The 22909-nt window shown below is 47.4% G+C and overlaps 1 protein-coding gene across 2 annotated transcripts in view; it reads left to right on the top strand.

Moving 5' to 3' along the window:
• Nucleotides 1-22909, top strand: part of LOC139259650 (vimentin-like) — a 159780-nt gene that overhangs the window by 56023 nt on the left and 80848 nt on the right. For both annotated transcript variants that reach the window (XM_070875165.1, XM_070875164.1), the window contains exons 3-4: nucleotides 14843-14938; nucleotides 21545-21703. In XM_070875165.1, the coding sequence (XP_070731266.1) occupies nucleotides 14843-14938; nucleotides 21545-21703 (255 nt within the window). The remainder of the gene's footprint in view (nucleotides 1-14842; nucleotides 14939-21544; nucleotides 21704-22909) is intronic.

The raw sequence follows: 22909 nt of genomic DNA, 5'->3' as shown, positions 1-22909 counted from the left end.
TTCGTTCCCGCGGGGGGGGGAGGAGAGGAGAAAGCCGTTAGTTCCCGCGCGGGGGGGGGGGGGGGGGGGGGAGAAAGCCGTTCGTTCCCGCGGGGGGGGGGGGGAGCCGTTTGTTCCCGACGGCGGGCGGGGAGGGGGAGGGAAACGGCTGCCTCAACTTTCTGAGGCTTCCTGCAGCCTTCTCAGTGCTGATGGCAATGTGCTTTTATTAAAAAAATGTTCAAAAATAAACAGCTACAAAGAACAAATGGCCGAGTGCCAATGTTTCCTTCACACTGCGCGTGTGCGAACGCTCCAACGCGCACGCGCAGCGTTGTCGGCAGGAAAAAACTAATTTAATTGGTACCCGCCCCATCCCACTTCCAAAATCGGCGCGAGTGTAGGCTCCGCCCCCCCTGGGCGCCGCGCCAAACAGACAAGGAGCTGCAGGGCGCTCCAGAATTGCGCGTTTTTTTTCCGGCGCCGTTTTAGGCGCGAAAAACGGGTGCTCAGCTCGGAGGGGCCCCCGATTTTTATCGTGTGGAAACTTGGGCCCTAGGGTCCTGAACTTAAGGAAAGGTAACTTCGACGGTAAGAGGCGTGAATTGGCTAGAATAGACTGGCAAATGATACTAAAAGGTTTGACGGTGGATAAGCAAAGGCAAACATTTAAAGATCACATGGATCAACTTCAGCAAATGTATATCCCTGTCTGGAGTAAAAATAAAACTGGGAAGGTGGCTCAACCATGGCTAACAAAGGAAATTAAGGATAGTGATAAAGCCAAGGGAGAGGCATATAAATTGGCTGGAAAAAGCAACAAACCTGAGGACTGGGAGAAATTTAGAATTCAACAGAGGAGGACTAAGGGTTTAATTAAGAGGGGGAAAATAGAGTACGAGAGGAAGCTTGCAGGGAATATAAAAACTGACTGCAAAAGCTTCTATAAATATGTGAAGAGAAAAAGATTAGTAAAGACAAATGTAGATCCCTTGCAGTCGGATTCAGGTGAATTTATAATGGGGAACAAAGAAATGGCAGAATAATTGAACCAATACTTCGGTTCTGTCTTCACGAAGGAAGATACAAATATCCTTCCGAAGGTACTAGGGGACAGTGGGTCTAGTGAGAAGGAGGAACTGAAGGATATCCTTGTTAGGCAGGAAATTGTGTTAGGGAAATTGATGGGATTGAAGGCCGATAAATCTCCGGGGCCTGATAGTTTGCATCCCAGAGTGCTCAAGGAAGTGGCCCTAGAAATAGTGAATGCATTGGTGATCATTTTCCAACAGTCTATCGACTCTGGATCAGTTCCCATGGACTGGAGGGTAGCTAATGTAACACCACTTTTTAAAAAGGGAGGGAGAGAGAAAACGGGTAATTATAGACCGGTTAGCTTGACATCAGTAGTGGGGAAAACGTTGGAATCGATTATGAAGGACGAAATAGCAACGCATTTGGAAAGCGGTGACAGGATCGGATCAAGTCAGCATGGATTTATGAAAGGGAAATCATGCTTGACGAATCTTCTGCAATTTTTTGAGGATGTAACTAGCAGAGTGGACAAGGGAGAACCAGTGGATGTGGTATATTTGGACTTTCAGAAGGCTTTTGACAAGGTCCCGCACAAGAGATTGTTGTGAAAAATCAAAGCACATGGTATTGGGGGTAATATACTGACGTGGATGGGGAACTGGTTGGCAGACAGGAAGCAGAGAGTCGGGATAAACGGATCCTTTTCAGAATGACAGGCAGTGACGAGTGGAGTGCGTCAGGGCTCAATATCTCCAAGTTTGCAGATGACACTATACTGGGTGGCGGTGTGAGCTGTGAGGAGGATGCTAAGAGGCTGCAGGGTGACTTGGACAGGTTAGATGAGTGGGCAAATACATGGCAGATGCAATATAATGTGGATAAATGTGAGGTTATCCATTTTGGGGGCAAAAACATGAAGGCAGAATATTATCTGAATGGTGGCAGGCTAGGAAAAGGGGAGGTGCTACGAGACCTGGGTGTCATGGTTCATCAGTCACTGAAAGTGGGCATGCAGGTAGAGCAGGCGGCAAAGAAGGCAAATGGTATGTTGGCCTTCATAGCTAGGGGATTTGAATATAGAAGCAGGGAGGTCTTACTGCAGTTGTACAGGGCCTTAGTGAGGCCTCACCTGGAATATTGTGTTCAGTTTTGGTCTCCTAGTCTGAGGAAGGACGTTCTTGCTATTGAGTGAGTGCAGCGAAGGTTCACCAGACTGATTCCAGGGATGGCTGGGCTGTCATATGACGAGAGACTGGATCAACTGGGCCTTTATTCACTGGAGTTGAGAAGGATGAGAGGGGATCTCACAGAAACATATAAGATTCTGACGGGACTGGACAGGTTAGATACGGCAAGAATGTTCCCGTTGTTGGGGAAGTCCAGAACCATGGGACACAGTCTTAGGATAAGGGGTAGGCCATTTAGGACTGAGATGAGGAGAAACTTCTTCACCCAGAGAGTTGTGAACCTGTGGAATTCCCTGCCGCAGAGAGTTGTTGATGCCAGTTCATTGGATATATTCAAGAGGGAGTTAGATATGGCTCTTACGGTTAAAGGGATCAAGGGGTATGGAGAGAAAGCAGGAAAGGGGTACTGAAGGAATGATCAGCCATGATCTTATTGAATGGCGGTGCAGGCTCGAAGGGCCGAATGGCCTACTCCTGCACCTATTTTTCTATGTTCTATAACAAACGATATGGACTTATTTTGCCATATTTACAAATCAAGCTTAACCACTTGAGGATATCTTCACTCTCGAACAGAACCTGCCAAACATGGTGTCGAATTTAAACTAATTTGAGGCTGATCCGGAGTGAAGTTTTCCTCCAAGGGATGCCCTTGATTTCCATTTGAACTCTCTAACTTCAGACTGTTTGTTTTCTGACTCGGACTCAGACCTAAATTCTGACTTTCTGTTGGATTTGTTTCCAGTACATTGGATGTAGGATATGCTACTGGTGTATCAAAACTATCTGATGAGTCAGAAATAATTGAATCACTCCCACCTTCAACTACTTCCATTTCTGTGGGTAAAATATGATCAATGTGAACAAACCTAACCTGTCCATTAGCTTGACCAAATATGTGCAAGGACCACATATCTTCACCACCAATTACAAAGAAGTCCTGCTGCATGTCTCCCAACGCGTTTTCGAACTTACATGGTCCAGCTAGACGTCTTAGGTTGGCAACGAATTCCGACACATCCTGGCCCTCAGAACGAACGTGCTTGTAGAATCGATATCGTGAGATGATGATGCCTTCTGGTTTGAGATGGTCACGTACCAGAGCACACAATTCCTCATAGTCCTTGTCCGTTGGACTTGCAGGCGAGAGAAGATTCTTTATGAGTCCATAGATTTTCGGACCACAAACAGTGAGGAAGACCGCCCTGCGCCTAACTGCGTCAGTGGGTTTCTCCATTTTGTTTGCCACGAAGCACTTGTCCAGGCGAGCTACAAAATCTGTCCAGTCCTCTCCAGAGTTCCAATTTTTGCATGCAAAGGTTCTTAAGTTACCTCGTCGCCAAATGTTATGTATGCAATAACTCGATAGACTGAATACTGTAAACTAACACAGGTACAAACCTGGCCCTGCTTTATTAGGGCCCAAAGTGATTACATTACATGATGGCTCGCCTTTTATACCTGGCCTGCACACAGGTGCATACAGCCCAATGACCTCCGACAGTCACGCCACCTGGTGGCTAGTAACCCCAAGCATACATGCAGGGCGCCATCGACTGCATGCACGTGGCTTAGCAGGCACCATATATAAATGCTGACTTGTACCTCAACCGCAAATGTTACCACTCACTGTGCGACCATGCTCAGCACATCATGATGGTGAATGTCCAGTATCCTAGCAGCAGTCATGTTGCTTTCATTCTGCGCCAGTCTGCTGCTCCCTCAGTCTTTGTGCGACCAAGACAAACCAGAAGCGGGTGGTTACTGGGCGTTAAGGGCTATCCGTTGACCACCTGGCTCATGACTCCACTCTGCAACCCAACCACACATGGCAGTATGCGTACAACGAGAACCACACAGTCACACGAAACATCATAGAATAGACCATTGTCGTCTTTAATCAATGTTTCCACTGCCTGGACCGCTCTGGAGGAGCTCTACAGTACTCAACGGAGGATGTGTCACAATTCGTCATGGTCTGCTGTACCCTCTTCAACTTGGCCACCATGAGGACACAGCCCTTCCCATCAGGGATACGGCCAGCAGCTCAGGAGCAGGAAGCAGAATGAAGGAGGCAACCCAGACAGGTTCTCTGGCCGGGATATCTGGGATCGAATCATCCGCCTGCGGTACGGTTGATCGTAACCCAATCAAATCAAATCCCCATTCAGTGTTAGTCCCACACCTTACCTTCCCTCTGTTACTGACCATCACAGCGTCTCTTGGCCGCAATGCTGAAATAACAGCCACCACAAATGAACATTCCAATCAAGCTTTATCCATATATCCATCCAATATTACATCAACATTTAAATAATTACCCTTGTGCATTCCCTTAGTGACTGTTTTGTGTGTGCTTGACTTTCCTAGTGTTCCTACACAGTGCTATCCCAATGGCTTGTATGGTGGAAGGCTACTGACTTTCAGTGGGGGAGACAGCAGATGGTCTTGCAAGATGACCTCGAGGAGCTCTAGGCCTAATAAGCCCAACTTCGGACTGCATCACCTCGGCATGGGCGGCAGTAGTCTAGGCTGGCTGGCTGACAGGCAACAGCAAGGACACTGGTGGAGTGGCAGTGTTGTGAGGATGAATGCTGTCATCCTGAGAGAGTACAGCAGGGCCGTCCTCTACAGACTCATTGCCACTGCCCAGGGGCAGTGCCTCAGCAATCATCGTAATCTGCTGGAGTATGGACTGCTGTGACTCCCTTCAAGCCACTTTCAACGCTGGTAAACCCAACAATGATGGCAACATAAATTCAGTCTGCGCTTCCATTGCAGCACTCAGTCGTTGGGTGGCTTGTGCTTTTGCTGCAATGGAAGTTGAGACTTTGGCCATCAGATGTGGCATGATGGATCTGCCCAGCTCTTCCACGCTGGAAAGGATGTACTCTAAGCTCTGCCAAAGCCCTTTGCAAGGCTGCAGCTGGACCCCTCCATGCTCCTTGACATTGCATTTGGGCTTTTTGGCAGGCCTGCAAATGCACCAAGCATTTAATTGTGCCTATCCATCAACATTCTTCTGTAGGCCGCCCCATAGTGGTCTTCATCTGAGTCGTCATGTGTGACCTCGCCCTCTATGTCTGCTCTGGCTGCAGGCCATTTGTGTCCAGTGTCTCACCATGGCAGATCCCGCGTCAAATCTATCCTCTGAAGTACACGGAGTGTTAGTATCTGAGCTGGGACTGTGAAGTCGAGTGACAGTGTTTCTTCTTGACTCTCCTCTGCCTTTTTGTCATGTATCTTACATTATTATATATAACTGTATCCTAACATGCTATACATGACTGTAATAAAATATGACCTGTAACCACCAGCATACCTTACTACCATGGGTGCACTTGCAAGAGACAGGTATATAAGCACAGGTCTCAGGCAAGTGCAGCATTCAAAAGCTGTGAAATAAAGGTGCAGGTCCAGAGTGACCTTGACTTCACTACATGCCTCATGTGAATCTGTACTGAGGGGACAGGACTTTACAGTGGCGATGGGTTACGGGATTACAGAATCCACAGAATGGCGAACAACGGATCAGATGAAAAGTACAATGCGGGAGACAATTGGGATGACTTTATAGAAAGGCTCCAGCAAAGCTTTGTAACCAAAGACTGGTTAGGCGACGATAAGGCAGACAAGAGAAGAGCCCATCTCTTGACCAGCTGTGGCTTGAAAACATACGCTTTAATGAAGGATCTGTTGGCACCCGAGAAATCAGCAAGCAAGTCGTTTGAAGAATTGAGCACACTGGTAAGAGACCACCTGAAGCCAGCGAGCAGCCTACACATGGCCAGACACAGGTTCTACAACTACAGACGCTGTGTGGTCCACAGCATACCCGACTTCGTGGCGGAACTTCAGAGGTTGGCTAGTTTATGTGAGTTCTCCGATGAACTGAGGAGAGAAATGCTGAGAGACTCTTTCATTGAAGGAATAGGCCACGCAGGCATATTCCGAAAGCTCATAGAGACCAAGAACCTGACCTTAGAGGCAGCAGCGCTGGTTGCACAGACATTCTTGGTAGGGGAAGAAGAAACGAGGTTGATTTACAATGCAGGTACGACAACTAACGAAATATTGGAACAAGAAGTTCACAGCACTAAACAAGCTGCTACCCCCACACACAGACAAAACCGGGAGAACAGGTTCTCGACAGCAGGCAGAGCCATCAAGGGCCACAGGAACGGCCGTTCACACCTCATCAACCCACAATGCGAGCAATGAACTACAAACTGAGGGAAGCTCAAGAGAGATCAGCCAGACGCAGCTCATTCTTTGGGAGCACTTTAAACAATAGAACAGGTCTGTGCTGGAGGTGTGGGGGTGGGCACTCGTCAAGGGGATGTCGATATCAGCAGGCTGTTTGCAGAAATTGTGAATATACAGGGCATTTGGCCCGCATGTGCAAAAAAACGGCAGCTCGGCTGGTATACGAATCGGATGGGTCGGAAAGCGAACCAGAAGATGGTGGGGACAGTACCTGGGACACCGATGTACAGCGGGTCAACACGATCAATGGCCGCTGCTCCTACAACAGGACGCCTCCTATAATAATGAGGGTCCTACTCAACGGGATATCTGTCAACATGGAGCTGGATACGGGAGCGAGTCAATCTCTCATGGGCGCTCAACAATTTGAACAACTGTGGCCGCATAAAAGAGACAGACCAAAACTCACAAGGGTCGACACCAAACTAAGGACCTATACCAAAGAAATCGTACCAGTCCTCGGCAGCACCACGCTCTCTGTCACACACAAAGGGACAGTGAACCGATTTCCCCTGTGGATTGTCCCCGGAGACCCCCCAGCACTGCTGGGGAGAAGCTGGCTGGCAAAACTAAACTGAAAATGGGATGATGTTCATGCCATGTCATTAGAGGAACGGACCTCCTGCTCAACAGTTAGAAAGCGATTTGAACATCTCTTTCAGCCAGGTGTGGGTACTTTCAAAGGGGCCAAAGTCAAAATCTACATCACACAGGATGCTAGACTGGTCCATCACAAGGCCAGAGCTGTACCCTATGTGATGAGGGAAAAGATTGAACACGAACTGGACAGGCTTCCAAGGGAAGGCATTATATCACCTGTGGAATTTAGCGACTGGGCAAGTCCCATCGTCCCAGTCATGAAGCCTGATGGATCCGTACGAATCTGTGGGGACTACAAATCTACCATAAACAGAGTCTCCCTACAGGACCAGTACTCGCTGCCCGGAGCGGAGGACTTATTTACCACATTGGCTGGAGGTAAACTTTTCTCAAAATTAGACCTCACATCTGCGTATATGACGCAAGAATTGACCGAGGAATCCAAGCTACTCACCACCATCAACATACATCGAGGTCTTTTCATGTACAATCGATGCCCATTCGGCATCAGGTCAGCAGCTACCATATTCCAGCACATGGAGAGTCTGCTCAAGTCCATCCCGGGGGCGGTTGTATTTCAAGACGACATACTTATCACGGGCAGGGACACCGACTCCCATCTCCGTAATTTGGAGGAAGTACTAAAGCGGTTGGATCGGGTAGGCCTACGAGTCAAGAAATCCAAGTGCCTGTTTCTCGCACCCGAGGTTGAATTTTTGGGTAGAAGGATTGCCGCTGATGGAAACCGCCCAACAGAGTCCAAAACAAGCAATTCGCTTGGCACCCAGGCCCCGGAATATCTCAGAACTGCGCGCCTTTCTCGGGCTACTCAATTACTTTGGGAACTTTATGCGAACTTAAGCACGCTGCTGGAGCCTCTCCACATGCTATTCAGGAAGGGGTGCAATCGGTTTTGGGGGGACGCCCAGGAACGCGCTTTTAATAAGGTACGCAATTTTTTGTGTTTTAACAGTGTTTTGACTTTCTTTGACCCAGGTAAAAAGCTAGTTCTCACATGTGATGCATCAGCCTATGGGGTCAGGTGCGTTTTGTAACATGTCAATAGTGCGGGCAAATTACAACCCATAGCTTATGTCCCCAGGTCACTTTCGCGGGCGGAGCGCGGGTACGGAATGGTAGAGAAGGAGGCGCTTGCGTGCGTGTACGGTGTCAAAAAGATGCACCAATACCTTTTCGGGGCCAAGTTCGCGTTAGAAACCAACCACAAGCCCCTCACGTCCCTCCTATCCGAGAGCAAGGCAACGCCTCGGCGCGAATTCACCGGTGGGCACTCATGCTGGCGTCCTACGACTACACAATAAGGCACAGACCAGGCATAGACAACTGTGCCGACGCGCTCAGCAGGCTACCCCTGGCGACCACGGAAGGGTCTGACGAACAGGACTGTGAGATAGTCATGGCAATCAATGCCTTTGAGTCCACAGGTTCGCCAAATCAGAGCCCATGACAGCTCACCAAATCAGAGCCTGGACGGCCAGCGATCCCACGTTATCCTGAGTAAAAAGATGTGTCCTAACCGGTGACTGGGTAGAGGCTCGCAATGCCTGCCCCAAGGAATTAAAACCCTTTCACAGGCGCATGCATGAGCTATCACTACAAGCAGACTGCCTGATGTGGGGCAGCCGAGTAGTCATGCCTCTGCGAGGCAGAGAGGCATTTGTCCGGGAGCTCCACCGCGAGCACCCGGGGATCGTTCTCATGAAGGCCATAGCCAGATCCCACGTCTGGTGGCGTGGTATTGACGCGGACTTGGAGCTCTGCGTCCAAAGGTGCACCATTTGTACCCAACTCAGCAATGCCCCCAGGGAGGCTCCACTGAACCCCTGGCCTACCAAACCGTGGTCGCGGGTGCACGTAGACTATGCGGGCCCATTCATGGGCAAAATGTTCCTCGTAGTTGTAGATTCATTTTCAAAGTGGATCGAATGCACCATTTTAAACTCGAGCACAACCTCCACCACTGTGGAGAGCCTCGCAACCATGTTTGCAACGCACGGAATCCCTGACATATTGGTCAATGACAATGGTCCGTGCTTCACCAGCGCAGAATTCCAAGACTTTATAATTGACCACAGCATAAATCACGTCAAGACGGCACCGTTCAAGCCGGCCTCCAACGGCCAGGCGGAGAGAGCAGTGCAAATCATTAAACAAGGCATGCTTAAAATCCAAGGTCCCACGCTGCAGGGTCGCCTGTCGCGACTGCTGCTGGCATACAGATCTTGTCCGCACTCACTGACTGGGATCTCCCCCGCACAACTGTTGATGAAAAGGACTTTAAAAATAAGGCTCTCATTAATCCTCCCAGACATGCACGAAATCGTTGAGGCAAAACGCCGTAAGCTGACTGAGTACCATGACAGAAATTCGAGGGGGAGATGGAATGAGATAGGGGACAAAGTGTTTGTACTAAACTATGGCAGGGGTCCCAGATTGCTTGCAGGGACAGTCACGGGCAAGGAAGGAAACAGGCTACTGGTAGTACAAATGGACAATGGCAAAACCTGCCTGAGGCATGTAGACCAAGTCAAAAGCAGATTTACCAACAACACTGCGGAACCAGAGGCAGACTACAATGTGGAACTCGCACCACACCTGGTGGACAGACAGAGGGAACAACCTGAGGAAAGGGCAATCCCAACAGACAGCCCAGACGAGTCAACAACAATCACACCAATCGAAACAGACAGCCCAGGCGAGATACCAGCAACCACACCCAAAGAAAAACAGACACCAAGGCAAACAACTGAACCACAACTCAGACGCTCCACACAAGAGTGTAGACCACCTGAGAGGCTGAACCTAGAAAGACAATAAGACCCTGGGGGAGGGTGATGTCATGTATCTTACATTATTATATATAACTGTATCCTAACATGCTATACATGACTGTAATAAGATATGACCTGTAACCACCAGCATACCTTACCACCACGGGTGCACTTGTAAGCGACAGGTGTATAAGCACAGGTCTCAGGCAAGTGCAGCATTCGAGAGCTATGAAATAAAGGTGCAGGCCCAGAGTGACGACTTCACTACATGCCTCGTGTGAATCTATACTGAGAGGACAGGACTTTACACTTTTGTCGTTCGACCACTGGCTAGACAGGCTGAACATCCTGGGTGTTTGACATGAGAAAGGCACATGGGTTGTGGTGGGAAGGGGGGGCGGTGGCGGAATCAAGAGCTGCATGCTTTTACCATGTGAATCAAAACAGATTGTGGGATCAGGGGGAAGTGGAATGTGAGAAGGAGGATAACATATGAGGATACCTATATCTTGCATTCCTCCAGCCCCGCCACTGGCCAGGGCTCAGCCATGCCCCTGCCAAGAATGGCCAGCACCGTCTCCTCCAAGGGGGTGAGTTGATGTAGGTGAGCCTGTCCCCTGCCGGTTAAAGTCTGCTGTTGTCTGTTTTACACCACCATTCCCTGCAAGAGAAAGGGAAGTGTGTCAGTGAGTGTGGTGTAAGGTGTTTGGGTGATATGCCTGTCATGGTTGAATAGCAGTGTTCAAGCTATGAGATGTGTATGTGAGTCTTGCAGCAGTGGTAAGTGCGTGCGGGTGAGGTAAAGCTATGAATGTAAGGTATGAGCCGTGTTTGGTAGAGGTTGTTGGTAGGTGAGTGATGAGAGTATGGTGCATTGAGCAGTGTGTGTGGCTAGTGGTGCAGATGGTGGGATAAGGCATTTGAAAATGAATTTACTAACCTTGAATGTTCATGTGAGGTCATTAAACTTCTTCCTGCCATGAGCCCAGGTCCACATTGACCATATCTGCTCCCACTATAGTCTTGTCTGCTGCCTGAAGGGCCCCCAAGCCCCCTGTAGGAAGGGAATCTCTTCTGGAGTTAACCTCCTGGACCAATGTCTCCAGTGCTGCATTGGGAATCTTGGGGCCCAAGTTTCCACACGATAAAAAACGGGCGCCCCTTCGAGCTGGGCGCCCATTTTTCGCGTCTAAAACGGCGCCTAAAAAAAAAATCACGATTCTGGAACATTCTGCAGCTCCTTGTCTGCCTGGCGCGGCGCCCAGGGGGGCGGAGCCTACACTCGCGTCGATTTTGTAAGTGGGAGGGGGCGGGTACCATTTAAATTAGTTTGTTTCCTGCCGGCAACACTGCGCCTGCGCGTTGCAGCATTCGCGCATGCTCAGTGTGAAGGAAACAATGGCACTCGGCTATTTTTGTAGTTCTTTGTAGCTGTTTAATTTTTGAACATTTTTTAATAAAAGCACATTGCCATCAGCACTTGCAGCCTTCTCACTGCCTCCTCTCCCCCCCCCCCCCCCCCCCGTGGGAAGAACGGGCGACTCACCCCCCCCCCCCCCCCCCCCCGCGAGAAAGAACGGGCGCCTCCTCTCTCCCTCCCCCCCCCCCCCGCGCGGGAAGAATGGGCGCTCTTCCACCCCCCCCCCCCCCCGTGCGGGAAGAACGGGCGCCTCCTTCCCCCCCCCGCGGGAAGAACGGGCGCCTCAGGCTGACTGCAGCATTCTCCGTGCCTGAAGCACTTTCACACAGGTAGGAAGATGGTTTATTTAATCTTTCTTTCTTATAAATGTTTATTCAGGTTGGATTTATTTGTATAATATTTGTAGAAGTATAAATAAGGATTTACTGTAGAATTTAATGACTTCCCTTCCCCCCCCCACCTCGTTCTGGACGCCTAATTTGTAACCTGCGCCAGATTTTTTTATGTGTAGAACAGGTTTTTTCAGTTCTACAAAAATCTTCACTTGCTCCATTCTAACTTAGTTTGGAGTACGTTTTCACTGTGGAAACTTTGAAATCAGGCGTCAGTGGCTGGACACGCCCCCTTTTGAAGAAAAAAATTCTGTTCCAAACTAGAACTGTTCTACCTGACTAGAACTGCAGAAAAAAAAATGTGGAGAATTGCAATTTCTAAGATAGTCAGTTCTCCACCAGTTGCTCCTAAAAATCAGGCGCAAATCATGTGGAAACTTGGGCCTTTAGAGCCCTTTCTCTAGCCTGTTGAACCATTAGACAGTTTTTTTCTGACAGCAGCCTCCACAAGCTCTCCCACGACCTGTTGCAAGCAGAAGCCCCTTTAAGAGGTGCAGCTTGCCTTTAAGTTGTGTAGGTTAGCTTTAAGTGGAGGTAGCCTCACAGGAACTTGGGCCCCTTGCTGAGCGCTCAGCAGCGTGTTCAGCGCTTGTCTGAGCGCTACAATCATGCAGACTCGCAGGCAGCACGAATTTTACGTGCAGCCTGCAGTCCCCTGAATGGGTTGCTATCACATCCCAATCCCCGTTTTCAGGGGCTACCGAATTTCTAGGCCATCTTCTCTACGTCTACCCAATCAAATGCCTTCATAATTTTAAAGATCTTTCTTCGGTAACCCCTCAATATTCTCTGTTCTCGAGAAAGGAGCCCCACCCTCTTCAGTCTTTCTTGACAGTTATAACCTCTCAGTTCTGGTACCATCCATGTCAATCTTTTTTGCACCTTTTCAAACCTGTTGACGGCATGACCGAACTCGGGGCAATAATTGGCTGGCCGATCAGGAAGTTGGCCGGCAAAAATAACCACATGGCAGCCGCGGCAGTGGGCCCTCCCCTTGAAGGGCCGCCACGCTGCTGTGCTGCCCACAGACAGGAGAAGGTGCACCGACAGAAAAAGCTGTCAGGGGCACCGTGCAGCGGCTTGTGGATTTTTTCACTAAATTTGGGGCGGATTCAAATACAGGTTCGGGAGAGCGGCAGTGCGCGCTTTGATGACGCGATTGCAGCGGGGCAGAAGGCCGAAAAATTCCTGAGCTGAATTTGGGTCGGTGGGGGGCCAATGGACTACAACGTGGTGGCCACTCGATTCCGCCACAAAACGGCGGTAACGGGTCTTATACGGACCCTGAATTTCGGCCCTCAGAATTGTTCATAGCACTCCAAGTGTGTTCCAACCAAGGTTCTAAATAAGTTTAGCATAACTTCTCTGCTTCTCAATTCTATTTCTCTAAAAATTAACCCCAGTGCTTTGTTTGCATTTTTTATGGCCTTGTTAACCATGTTGCTACTTTTAACGATTTGTGAATCTGTACCCCTTGATCCCTTAGCTTCGCTAATCCATTTAGACTCTTACAAATTATGAGGACATGTTGAATAGACTAGGCTTGTATTCCCTTGAGTAAATAAGATTAAGGGATGGTGCACTTGAGGAGCTCAAGATAACAAGGATTTGTGAGGGTAGATTGAGAGAAAATGTTTCTTTGAGCTAGGCCATTCAGGGGTGATGTTAGGAAGCACACAGTGGAATTCTGGAACTTTCTTTCTCAAAAAGCTGTGGAGACTAGATCAGGTCAATTGAGATTGATAGATGTTTGTTAATGGCTCTGGAACCAGGGCAGGTGAAATGAGTTGGGGGGGGGAGGAATTTTAACCCCCAAAAATGGCAGGTTTGAGTGGGGTGGGAGGTTAAGGTGGTAGAAATGTGAATCCTGATCCCAACCCGCTGACTTGCGTTTTTAACGGAGGTGGCCAACCTGCTCCCAGTAGGTGAGTTGGCACTTTAAATATTATAATGAGGTTGCATGCCTCATTTTGAATCTCCTTGTTAAATTTAACTCTGGGCAGCCAGTTTTCCCCGGCCTTGGAGTTCCAGGCAGCTAAAGGAAGGCGAGAACTGCTGGATCCAGGATGTAAATGCTTTTTCACTGACCTGCTGGATCCAGCGTTCCTGCCTCGCCAAGCCCTCCCCTCCGCACCCCCCCCCCCCCCCCCCAATGATCGGACATCACCCCGGCCCTTCCGGTTTCCCACGACCTCCCTGATGAGGCCTCGGCAACACCCCAGCCCCTCTCTCAAAGTCTCCTCCCCCCTCCGGCCTCCAATCCCCAGACCTCCTCCGATCCCAACCTTCCAACCTCCTTCCGATCCTGATCTTCTGTCGACCCCAGTCCAGCCTTCTGACCTCCCACTCCTCCCCTACCCCGATTCCAGCCTCCATTCCAGTCCTCTCTGCTCGCCGGTTGCGACCTACCCACCCAACAGCCACTCAGCCTGCCTCTCAATTTGGCAGGGGTGGGGGAGGAGGGTTGGGGAACAGATTTTTTTCAATTAGGCCCTGCCATTGAGTTCGGCAGGACCTGAGGGAACAATGTTCGCCGGGCTTTCCTGACCGCAATCCAGACCCACCCCATCCAACCTCGCCCCCCTCTGCTCCCGACCCACCTCCAAGTTAAAATCTTGCGCTATATAATCCGAATGCACCAGCTGCACATTGCATTGTTAATTGATATGCAACAGATATGCAGACATTTTTTAAATGTGAGCCACTGGTTATATACGGCTATGGTTTGTAGAGGTTCACTTTTAAGATGCATAATTGTCATCATTACTGACCTTAGAGATTACTGGGAGGGAGGGGGGATTGGAAATTACTTATAACAGTATTTAGTTGTGATGAATTCTTAAAATCCCGTTAAGTTATTTCCAGCTTTAGCAACAGAATTTCCATAATCACGCGAGATATATTGTGAATTAAATGTCTGCAAGTTATATTGCAATATAATCGATGTAATGATGATATAAGTGAAGCGTTAAGGCAGTATATCCTTTGTTTTTAGATTGTTTTTACAAATCTGTAGTCCTGACAAAAATACTTTGTGCAGTGCTTGTCTCAATACAATCACTCGATGTACGAAAATGGTTATGTGTCAGAGAAGTAAAATTAGCTCCATAGCTACTTCCATGTTTGCCTTTTTAGTTGAAATGAACTGATACTATAAAATTTAACTTACAGAAAAGCGATGAAACCAATGTTGCATTAGATAAACTTCAACGTAAAGTTAAACTTATGGAAATACAACTGTCACAACTCGAAGATATACGTGATCAAGTGAGTACAACAAATAAAGTCCTGTTACCTGCTATATGCTTGTAGGAACCAAATAATAGTTAATGCTTCACCTTAATAAATAACTAGGGACTGGGGGATTTCTACACTTTTTTAACTTTACAGAAATGTTCAAATGTTTTCTCAGTGGTGGAAGTCACAGCAGTAATTATCTAACACTGCACTTGCTAATAGAAACATAGAAAATAAATGCAGGAGTAGGCCATTCGGCCCTTCGAGCCTGCACCACCATTCAATAAGATCATGGCTGAACATTCCCTCAGTACCCCTTTCCTGCTTTCTCTCCCTACCCCTTGATCCCTTTAGCCGTAAGGGCCATATCTAACTCCCTCTTGGATATATCCACTGAACTGGCATCAACATCTCTCTGCGGCAGAGAATTCCACAGGTTAACAACTCTCTCAGTGAAGAAGTTTCTCCTCATCTCAGTCCTAAATGGCCTACCCCTTAACTTAGACTGTGTCCTCTGGTTCTGGACTTCCCCAACATCGAGAACATTCTTCCCGCATCTAACCTGTCCAGTACCGTCAGAATCTTATACGTTTCTATGAGATCCCCTCTCATCCTTCTAAACTCCAGTGTAAATCCTGTCTGTAAGTCCACTGTGAAAACAGATACAAAGGCCGGAATTTTTACCTGGAGGCCCACTGGGAGCAGGGGGCCTGGTAGAGCGTGGGAAATCCTGCTTGAAACTCCACAGTGTGACGTCGTGGACAGGTTCCCCACCTATTAATCAGATTGATTGACAGGATGGCTTCCAATTCGGCAAGGAAGCTGAACAAGAGGCCTCAACCCCAGATAGGTGCAAACCCCAACTCTGAGGATGGGAGCGTGGGGGACGGGGGGACTGATCCCTGACCCCCATTGGAGGGAGGGGATGCTATGGTGATAATAGGGAAGCTTGGGAGGAAGCACTCCTGCTCTTCCCGGCCCACAAGGAATGCTCCCTGGGGCTATAAGAACATAAGAATTAGGAGCAAGAGTAGGCCATCCGGCCCCTCGAGCCTGCTCCGCCAGTCAATCAGATCATGGCTGATCTTCGACCTTAACTCCACTTTCCCACCCTATTCCCATATCCCTTGATTCCTCCAGAATCTACAAATTTATCGATTTCAGCCTTGAATATGCACAACAACTGAGCATCCCACAGCAATTTGGGGCAGAGAATTCCAAAGATTCACAACCCTCTGAGTGAAGACATTTTTCCTCACTTCAGTCTTGAAAGCCTGGCCCCTTATCCTGAGACAATGACCCCTAGTTCTACACTCTCCAGCCAGGGAAAACAACCTCTCAGCATTTACCCTGTCAATCCTTCTCAGAATCGTATAAGTTTAAATGAGATTACCCCTCGTTCTTCTTAACTCCAGAGAGTATCGGCCAATCTACTTTATCCTCACCTCGCATCAACAGCCTGATTCCTGAGGCCTGGGAACCCCGGTCGGCCACGGTTAAACATGCAAAGCAGGATAAATCCAAGGCTTCCAGCCACATTATAAAAATTAAATACCAATCCGCCTCCCCCATCCTGCCTCCTTTAAAACCAGAAGTAGACAGGTTGGGGTCGGGATTCAGATTTTTAACACTAACCTCCCATCCCACTCAAACCCACCCATTTATTTGATGTTAAAATTCCCCATTCCCCCCCAAAGTTTTCATTGAACAAGTCTGCTATTGCCTTATTATCCATTAGAGACTTGCCTGCAACTGTCTTTAGTGGGCCCACATTCCCTATTACCACTCTCTCCATCAGTCTGCTCTCAATCATCAGCAAAGTGATGGAAGGTGTCATCGACAGTGCTATCAAGTGGCACATACCCATCAATAACCTGCTCACTGATGCTCAGTTTGGGTTCCACCAGGACCACGCGCCTCTAGACCTCATTACAACCTTGGTCCAGATATGGACAAAAGAGCTGAATTCCAGAGAGAATGCCCTTAACATCAAGGCAGCATTTGACCGAGTGTGGCATCAAGGAGCCCTAGTAAAATTGAAGTAAATGGGAATCAAGGGGGACACTCTCCACTGGCTGGAGTCATACCTAGCACAAAAGAAGATGGTTGTGGTTGCTGAAGGTCAATCATCCCAGACCCGACATCGCTGCAGGAGTTCCTCAGGGCAGTGTCCAAGGCCCAACCATCTTCAGCTGCTTCATCAATGACGTTCCCTCCATCATAAGGTCAGAAGTGGGGATGTTCGCTGATGACTGCACAGTGTTCAATGCCATTCACAACTCCTCAGAAAATGAAGCAGTCCATGCCTGCATGCAGCAAGACCTGGATGGCATTCAGGCTTGGGCTGATAAGTGGCAGTTACATTTGTGCACCACACAAGTGCCAGGCAATTATCTGGTACCTTTCACCACCTCAGGTCGCCCCATACAGATAATGTAGCTCTTTTGAAGTGTAGTCACTTTTGTAATGTAAGAAATGTAGCAACTGATTTGCGCACAGCATTCTCCTACCATATGCCGTGGTATGTGCACAAATTAATTGCTCATTAAGTGGCAAGTAACATTCGCACCACACAAGTGCCAGGCAATGACTATCTCCAACAAGCGAGAGCCTAACCACCGCCCCTTGACATTCAATGGTATTACCATTGCTGAATCCCCACCATCAACATCCTGGGGGTCACCATTGACCAGAAACTTAACTGGGCCAGCCATATAATTACTGTGGCTACAAGAGCAGGTCAGAGACTGGATATTCTGCGGCAAGTGTCTCACCTCCTGACTCCCCAAAGCCTTTCCATCATCTACAAGGCACAAATCAGAAGTGTGATGGAATACTCTCCACTTCCCTGGATGGGTGCAGCTCCAACAACACTCAAGAAGCTCGACACCATCCAGGACAAAGCAGCCCGCTTGATTGGCACCCCATCTACCACCTTCAACATTCACTCCCTCCACCACCGGCGCACCGTGGCTGCAGTGTTTTCCAGCTATAAGAAGCACTGCAGCAACTCGCCAAGGCTTCTTCGGCTACACCTCCCAAACCCGCGACCTCTACCACCTAGAAGGACAAGGGCAGCAGGTACATGGGAACACCACCACCTCCACATTCCCCTCCTGACTTGGAAATATATCGCCGTTCCTTTATCGTCGCTGGGTCAAAATCCTGGAACTCCCTCCCTAACAACTATGCGGGAGCACCTTCACCACACGGACTGCAGCGGTTCAGGCAGGCGGCTCATCACCATCTTCTCAAGGGGCAATTAGGGATGGGCAATAAATGCCGGCCTTGCCAGCAATGCCCACATCCCCAAACGAATAAAAAAAATATATATTGATACAAACTTTTGGTGATTACTTTGATACCCTTTGCAGTTTTTTTGTTGTTGTTTGATGTTGTCTCTTACCTCATTTATTGATCATGTTGTTGCTTAACTGCACAAGTGGAGCCTTTGCCTAATCTAATATACTACAGAATATACCCTCTACCCTTTTGAACTTTGTGCTTTTAAGATTGGAAATAGGAAAATGTGGTACCTAAAACGGGGTGGGGAGAGACAAATCTGAACCCACAACTACAGCATTATTAGCCTACCATCAATAGTAAGTAAAATATATAGCATAATTTATTATAATCAAATGTCTTGGTTTCAGAAAGACAGGTCTCTGACAAGTTCCTTGACTTTTTTGAGGATTTTAAAATAGAGTCAATAATAGCCTCTTGGAAAGTCTTTGACAAAGTCCCACATGAAAGACTCCGAATAAAAGTAAAAATCATGAGATCACAGGATATACATGGGACTGGATAAGAGGATGGAAGAAATAGAAAACTGAATAGTTGTGGGAGGCATAGGGATAGAAAATGGGTGCAACAAGGGCCAATTTTAGGAGCACAACATCCTGCACCTGCACCGCAAGGATGCCTGATGGATACCCGACCCAATACTGGGTCGAGCTATTCCTCAGGTGTCAGTAGTGGGGAAAATGTTGGAATCAATTATTAAAGATGAAATAGCAGCACATTTGGAAAGCAGTGACAGGATCGGTCCAGTCAGCATGGATTTATGAAAGGGAAATCATGCTTGACAAAACTTCTAGAATTTTTTGAGGATCTAACTGGTAGAGTGGACAAGGATGAACCAGTGGATGTGGTCTATTTGGACTTTCAAAAGGCTTTTGACAAGGTCCCACACAAGAGATTGGTGTGCAAAATTAAAGCACATGGTATTGGGGGTAATGTACTGATGTGGATAGAGAACTGGTTGGCAGACAGGAAGCAGAGAGTTGGGATAAACGAGTCCTTTTCAGAATGGCATGCAGTGACTAGTGGGATGCCGCAGGGCTCAGTGCTGGGACCCCAGCTATTTACAATATACATTAACGATTTAGATGAAGGAATTGAATGTAATATCTCCAAGTTTGCAGATGACACTAAGCTGGGTGGCGGTGTGAGCTGTGAGGAGGATGCTAAGAGGCTGCATGGTGACTTGGATAGGTTTAGTGAGTGGGCAAATGCATGGCAGATGCAGTATAATATGGATAAATGTGACGTTATCCACTTTGGTGGCAAAAACACGAAGGCAGAATATTATCTGAATGGTGGCAGATCAGGAAAAGGGGAGGTGCAACGAGACCTAGGTGTCATGGTACATCAGCCATTGAAAGTTGGCATACAGGTACAGCAGGCGGTGAAGAAGGCAAATTGTATGTTGGCCTTCATAGTTAGGGGATTTGAGTATAGGAGCAGGGAGGTCTTACTGCAGTTGCACAGGGCCTTAGTGAGGCCTCACCTGGAATATTGTGTTCAGTTGTGGTCTCCTAATCTGAGGAAGGACGTTCTTGCTATTGAGAGAGTGCAGCGAAGGTTCACCAGACTGATTTCCCGGGATGGCAGGACTGACATATGAGGAGAGACTGGATTGACTGGGCCTGTATTCACTGGAGTTTAGAAGGATGAGAGGGGATCTCATAGAAACATATAAAATTCTGAAGGGACTGGACAGGTTAGATGCAGGAAGAATATTCCCGATATTGGGGAAGTCCAGAACCAGGGGACATTGTCTAAGGATAAGGGGTAAGCCATTTAGGACTGAGATGAGTAGAAATTTCCTCACTTAGAGAGTTGTAAACCTGTGAAATTCCCTACCGCAGAGCGTTGTTGATGCCAGTTCATTGGATATATTCAAGAGGGTGTTAGATATTGCCCTTACGGCTAAAGGGAGAGAAAGCAGGAAAGGGGTACTGGGGTGAATGATCAGCCATGATCTTATTGAATGGTGGTGCAGTCTCGAAGGGCCAAATGTCCTACTCCTGCACCTATTTTCTATGTTTCCTGATAGTTGTACCCATTCAGTTCTGGTATCCTTATAAGTCTTTTTTGTATTTTTTCCAGTGTTTCTATATTCCTTTTGTAATATGGAGACCAGCACTATGCACAGTACTCTTAAGTGTGGTCTGACCAGGGTTTTTTATAAATTTAACATAACTTCTCTGCTTTTCAATTCTATTCCTATAGAGATGAACCCCAGTGCTTGTATGTGTTGTTACTTTTGATGATTTATTTATCTGTACTCTAAATCACTTCACGTATCTGCCCCATTTGGACTCTTATTTTCCAAGGAGTATGTAGCTCCTTATTCCTCGTACCAAAAGGCACCACCTCACACTTACTATATTGAAATTAATTTGCCATTTACATGCCCCATTCTGCAGGTTTGTAACATCTTGTATATTTTTCACAATCTCCTCAATATTAACTGTACCCCCAATTTTGTGTCATCCACAAATTTTGATTGTACTTCCAATTCCTGAGTCCAAATCATTTATGTAAATGGTGGGTGGTCCCAGCACTCATCCTTGTAGAGCACCACTTCCCACCTTCTGCCAGTCTGAGTAACTGCCTTTAAACCCTGCTCTCCGTTTTCTGTTTTGTATCCAGTTTGTGATTTCTTCTGCTAGTTGTCCTCTGATTCCATATGCTCTGAACTTAATCAAGAGTCTACTATTCCGTTGTAGTTCATATCATTCTATGAAGGTCGATCTGTACCAATATTCCTTTAACCCGTCTTTGCTCCATATCCCTTGATGCCCCTAACAAAATAAACGATGAAAAAAGATTAGAGATGCTTAAGTCTAGAGAAAACAAAGTTAAAGAAGGATGTAATGAAGATATATAAGGGTAAATTGTGAGGCTCTTCACCACTAACGCGAATTGGAAAATCGCAGGCAGTGTGACCATGATTTTCTAATATGCGCAGACTGCATGTCACTAAATTTACTCTGAGAGATGTTGAATGGCATAGATATGGTGATCCCAGAATGTGATGTCAAGGTAAGTCAAGCCATTGGAACCAAATGACATAAGCTTAAATTAATGAATCGTAAATTTAAAACAAATATTTGGAAAGAATATCTTTATTCAAAAGGCGAATGATTTGCCAGATTAGATAGTAGAGTCAAAGACATTAGGAGAGTCAAAATGCAACTGCTGTTACACTGGGTGAATTAAGGTTAATAAAATGAAGTAGCACCTTATTGTTGCTCAAATCTCTCAAACAAAGAATAAGTCAACGGGATGAGCTATGTTGGGCCAAGTGGCCTGTATGGTCCTTGATTTTACATGTGTTTTGTCTTACAGGAGCGTGTTTACTGGCAGAAGAAGGTAGACCACTTACACAACATTGAACAAGCAGATACACATAAAGCAGACCTAGAACAGGCTCTGAAAGAGATCCGTGCTGAATATGAACAGCTTGCTAAAAAGAATAAAGAGGATATGGAAAAATATAAGCAGAAGGTATGTTCAGAACATAGCCTGATATTCATTACAGTGGTAAAGTATGTATACTAATATATTTTTGTACAATGACACACTCGTGCCTCAGTGGGTAGCACTCTCGCCTCTGAGCGACGAGACTCGAGGTGCTCAGCGCCCTCCCGGATGCTCTTCCTCCATTTAGGGCGGTCTTTGGCCAGGGGCTCCCAGGTGTCGGTGGGGATGTTGCACTTTTATCAAGGAGGCTTTGAGGGTGTCCATCAAACGTTTCCTCTGCCCACCAGGGGCTCGCTTGCCGTGTAGTACCGAGTAGCATGCTTGCTTTTGTAGATACTGGATTCTTTTCCCTTCAATCTGTTTCAGCGAGTTCACTGACACACGAACACTTTTAGTCTTAGCAACATAAGACCTTTATTCTTTTCTCCGGCTGGGACTTGTTAAGATAAAGGGAACACCCTCGATTTGAGCCTGTCCACCTCTCTCTTGACAAGTCCCGTAACAGTACAAAAGCTCAATTTTTATACATTGTTACAGCAGAACATATTTGAGTGACACTCAGTTTATACAATCATTGGTCGACTTCCCCCATAGCATACCCAATTGCAGGCGAACAACTCTCCAAATAGGGCAGGCTCCAGGGATGTGTTTATAGTTTCGATTTTACATAGCATTTCCTTATTTTATGGCTGGTTATTAGCAGCCCCTCGTCTGTCTCATGCCTGACTTTGCTTTTTCGTGTAACTCATGTTTGACCACAACTCTGAGTAACCCCTTTTTGTGTCGACATTGCAAATATCTCAGCTTGACATTTTCTTTTAGCCATTTTCCCATGATCCTATTCAACTGACACATTCACAACTCTTCTATTCACATTCTCACTTTGGAAGTCTTGTGTCGGGCATGCGAACAACGTGGCCAGCCCAAAGGAGCAGGTCGAGTGTGGTCAGTGCTTCGATGCTGAGGATGTCGGCCTGATCGAGAACACTAATGTTGCTGCATCTATCCTCCTAGGGGATTTGCAGGATCTTGCGGAGACATCATTGGTGGTATTTCTCCAGTGATTTGAGGTGTCTACCATATATGGTCCACATCTCTGAGCCATACAGGAGGGCGGGTATCATACAGCCCTGTAGACTAAAAGCTTGGTGGTAGATTTGAGGGCCTGATCTTCGAACACTCTCTTCCTCAGGCGGCCGAAGGCTGCATTAGCGCACTGGAAGCGGTGTT

This window comes from Pristiophorus japonicus, chromosome 3, assembly GCF_044704955.1.
Source record: "Pristiophorus japonicus isolate sPriJap1 chromosome 3, sPriJap1.hap1, whole genome shotgun sequence".
Taxonomy (NCBI): domain Eukaryota; kingdom Metazoa; phylum Chordata; class Chondrichthyes; family Pristiophoridae; genus Pristiophorus; species Pristiophorus japonicus.
Note: the sequence above shows the minus strand (reverse complement) of the source record. Positions and strands in the feature narration are given on the sequence as shown.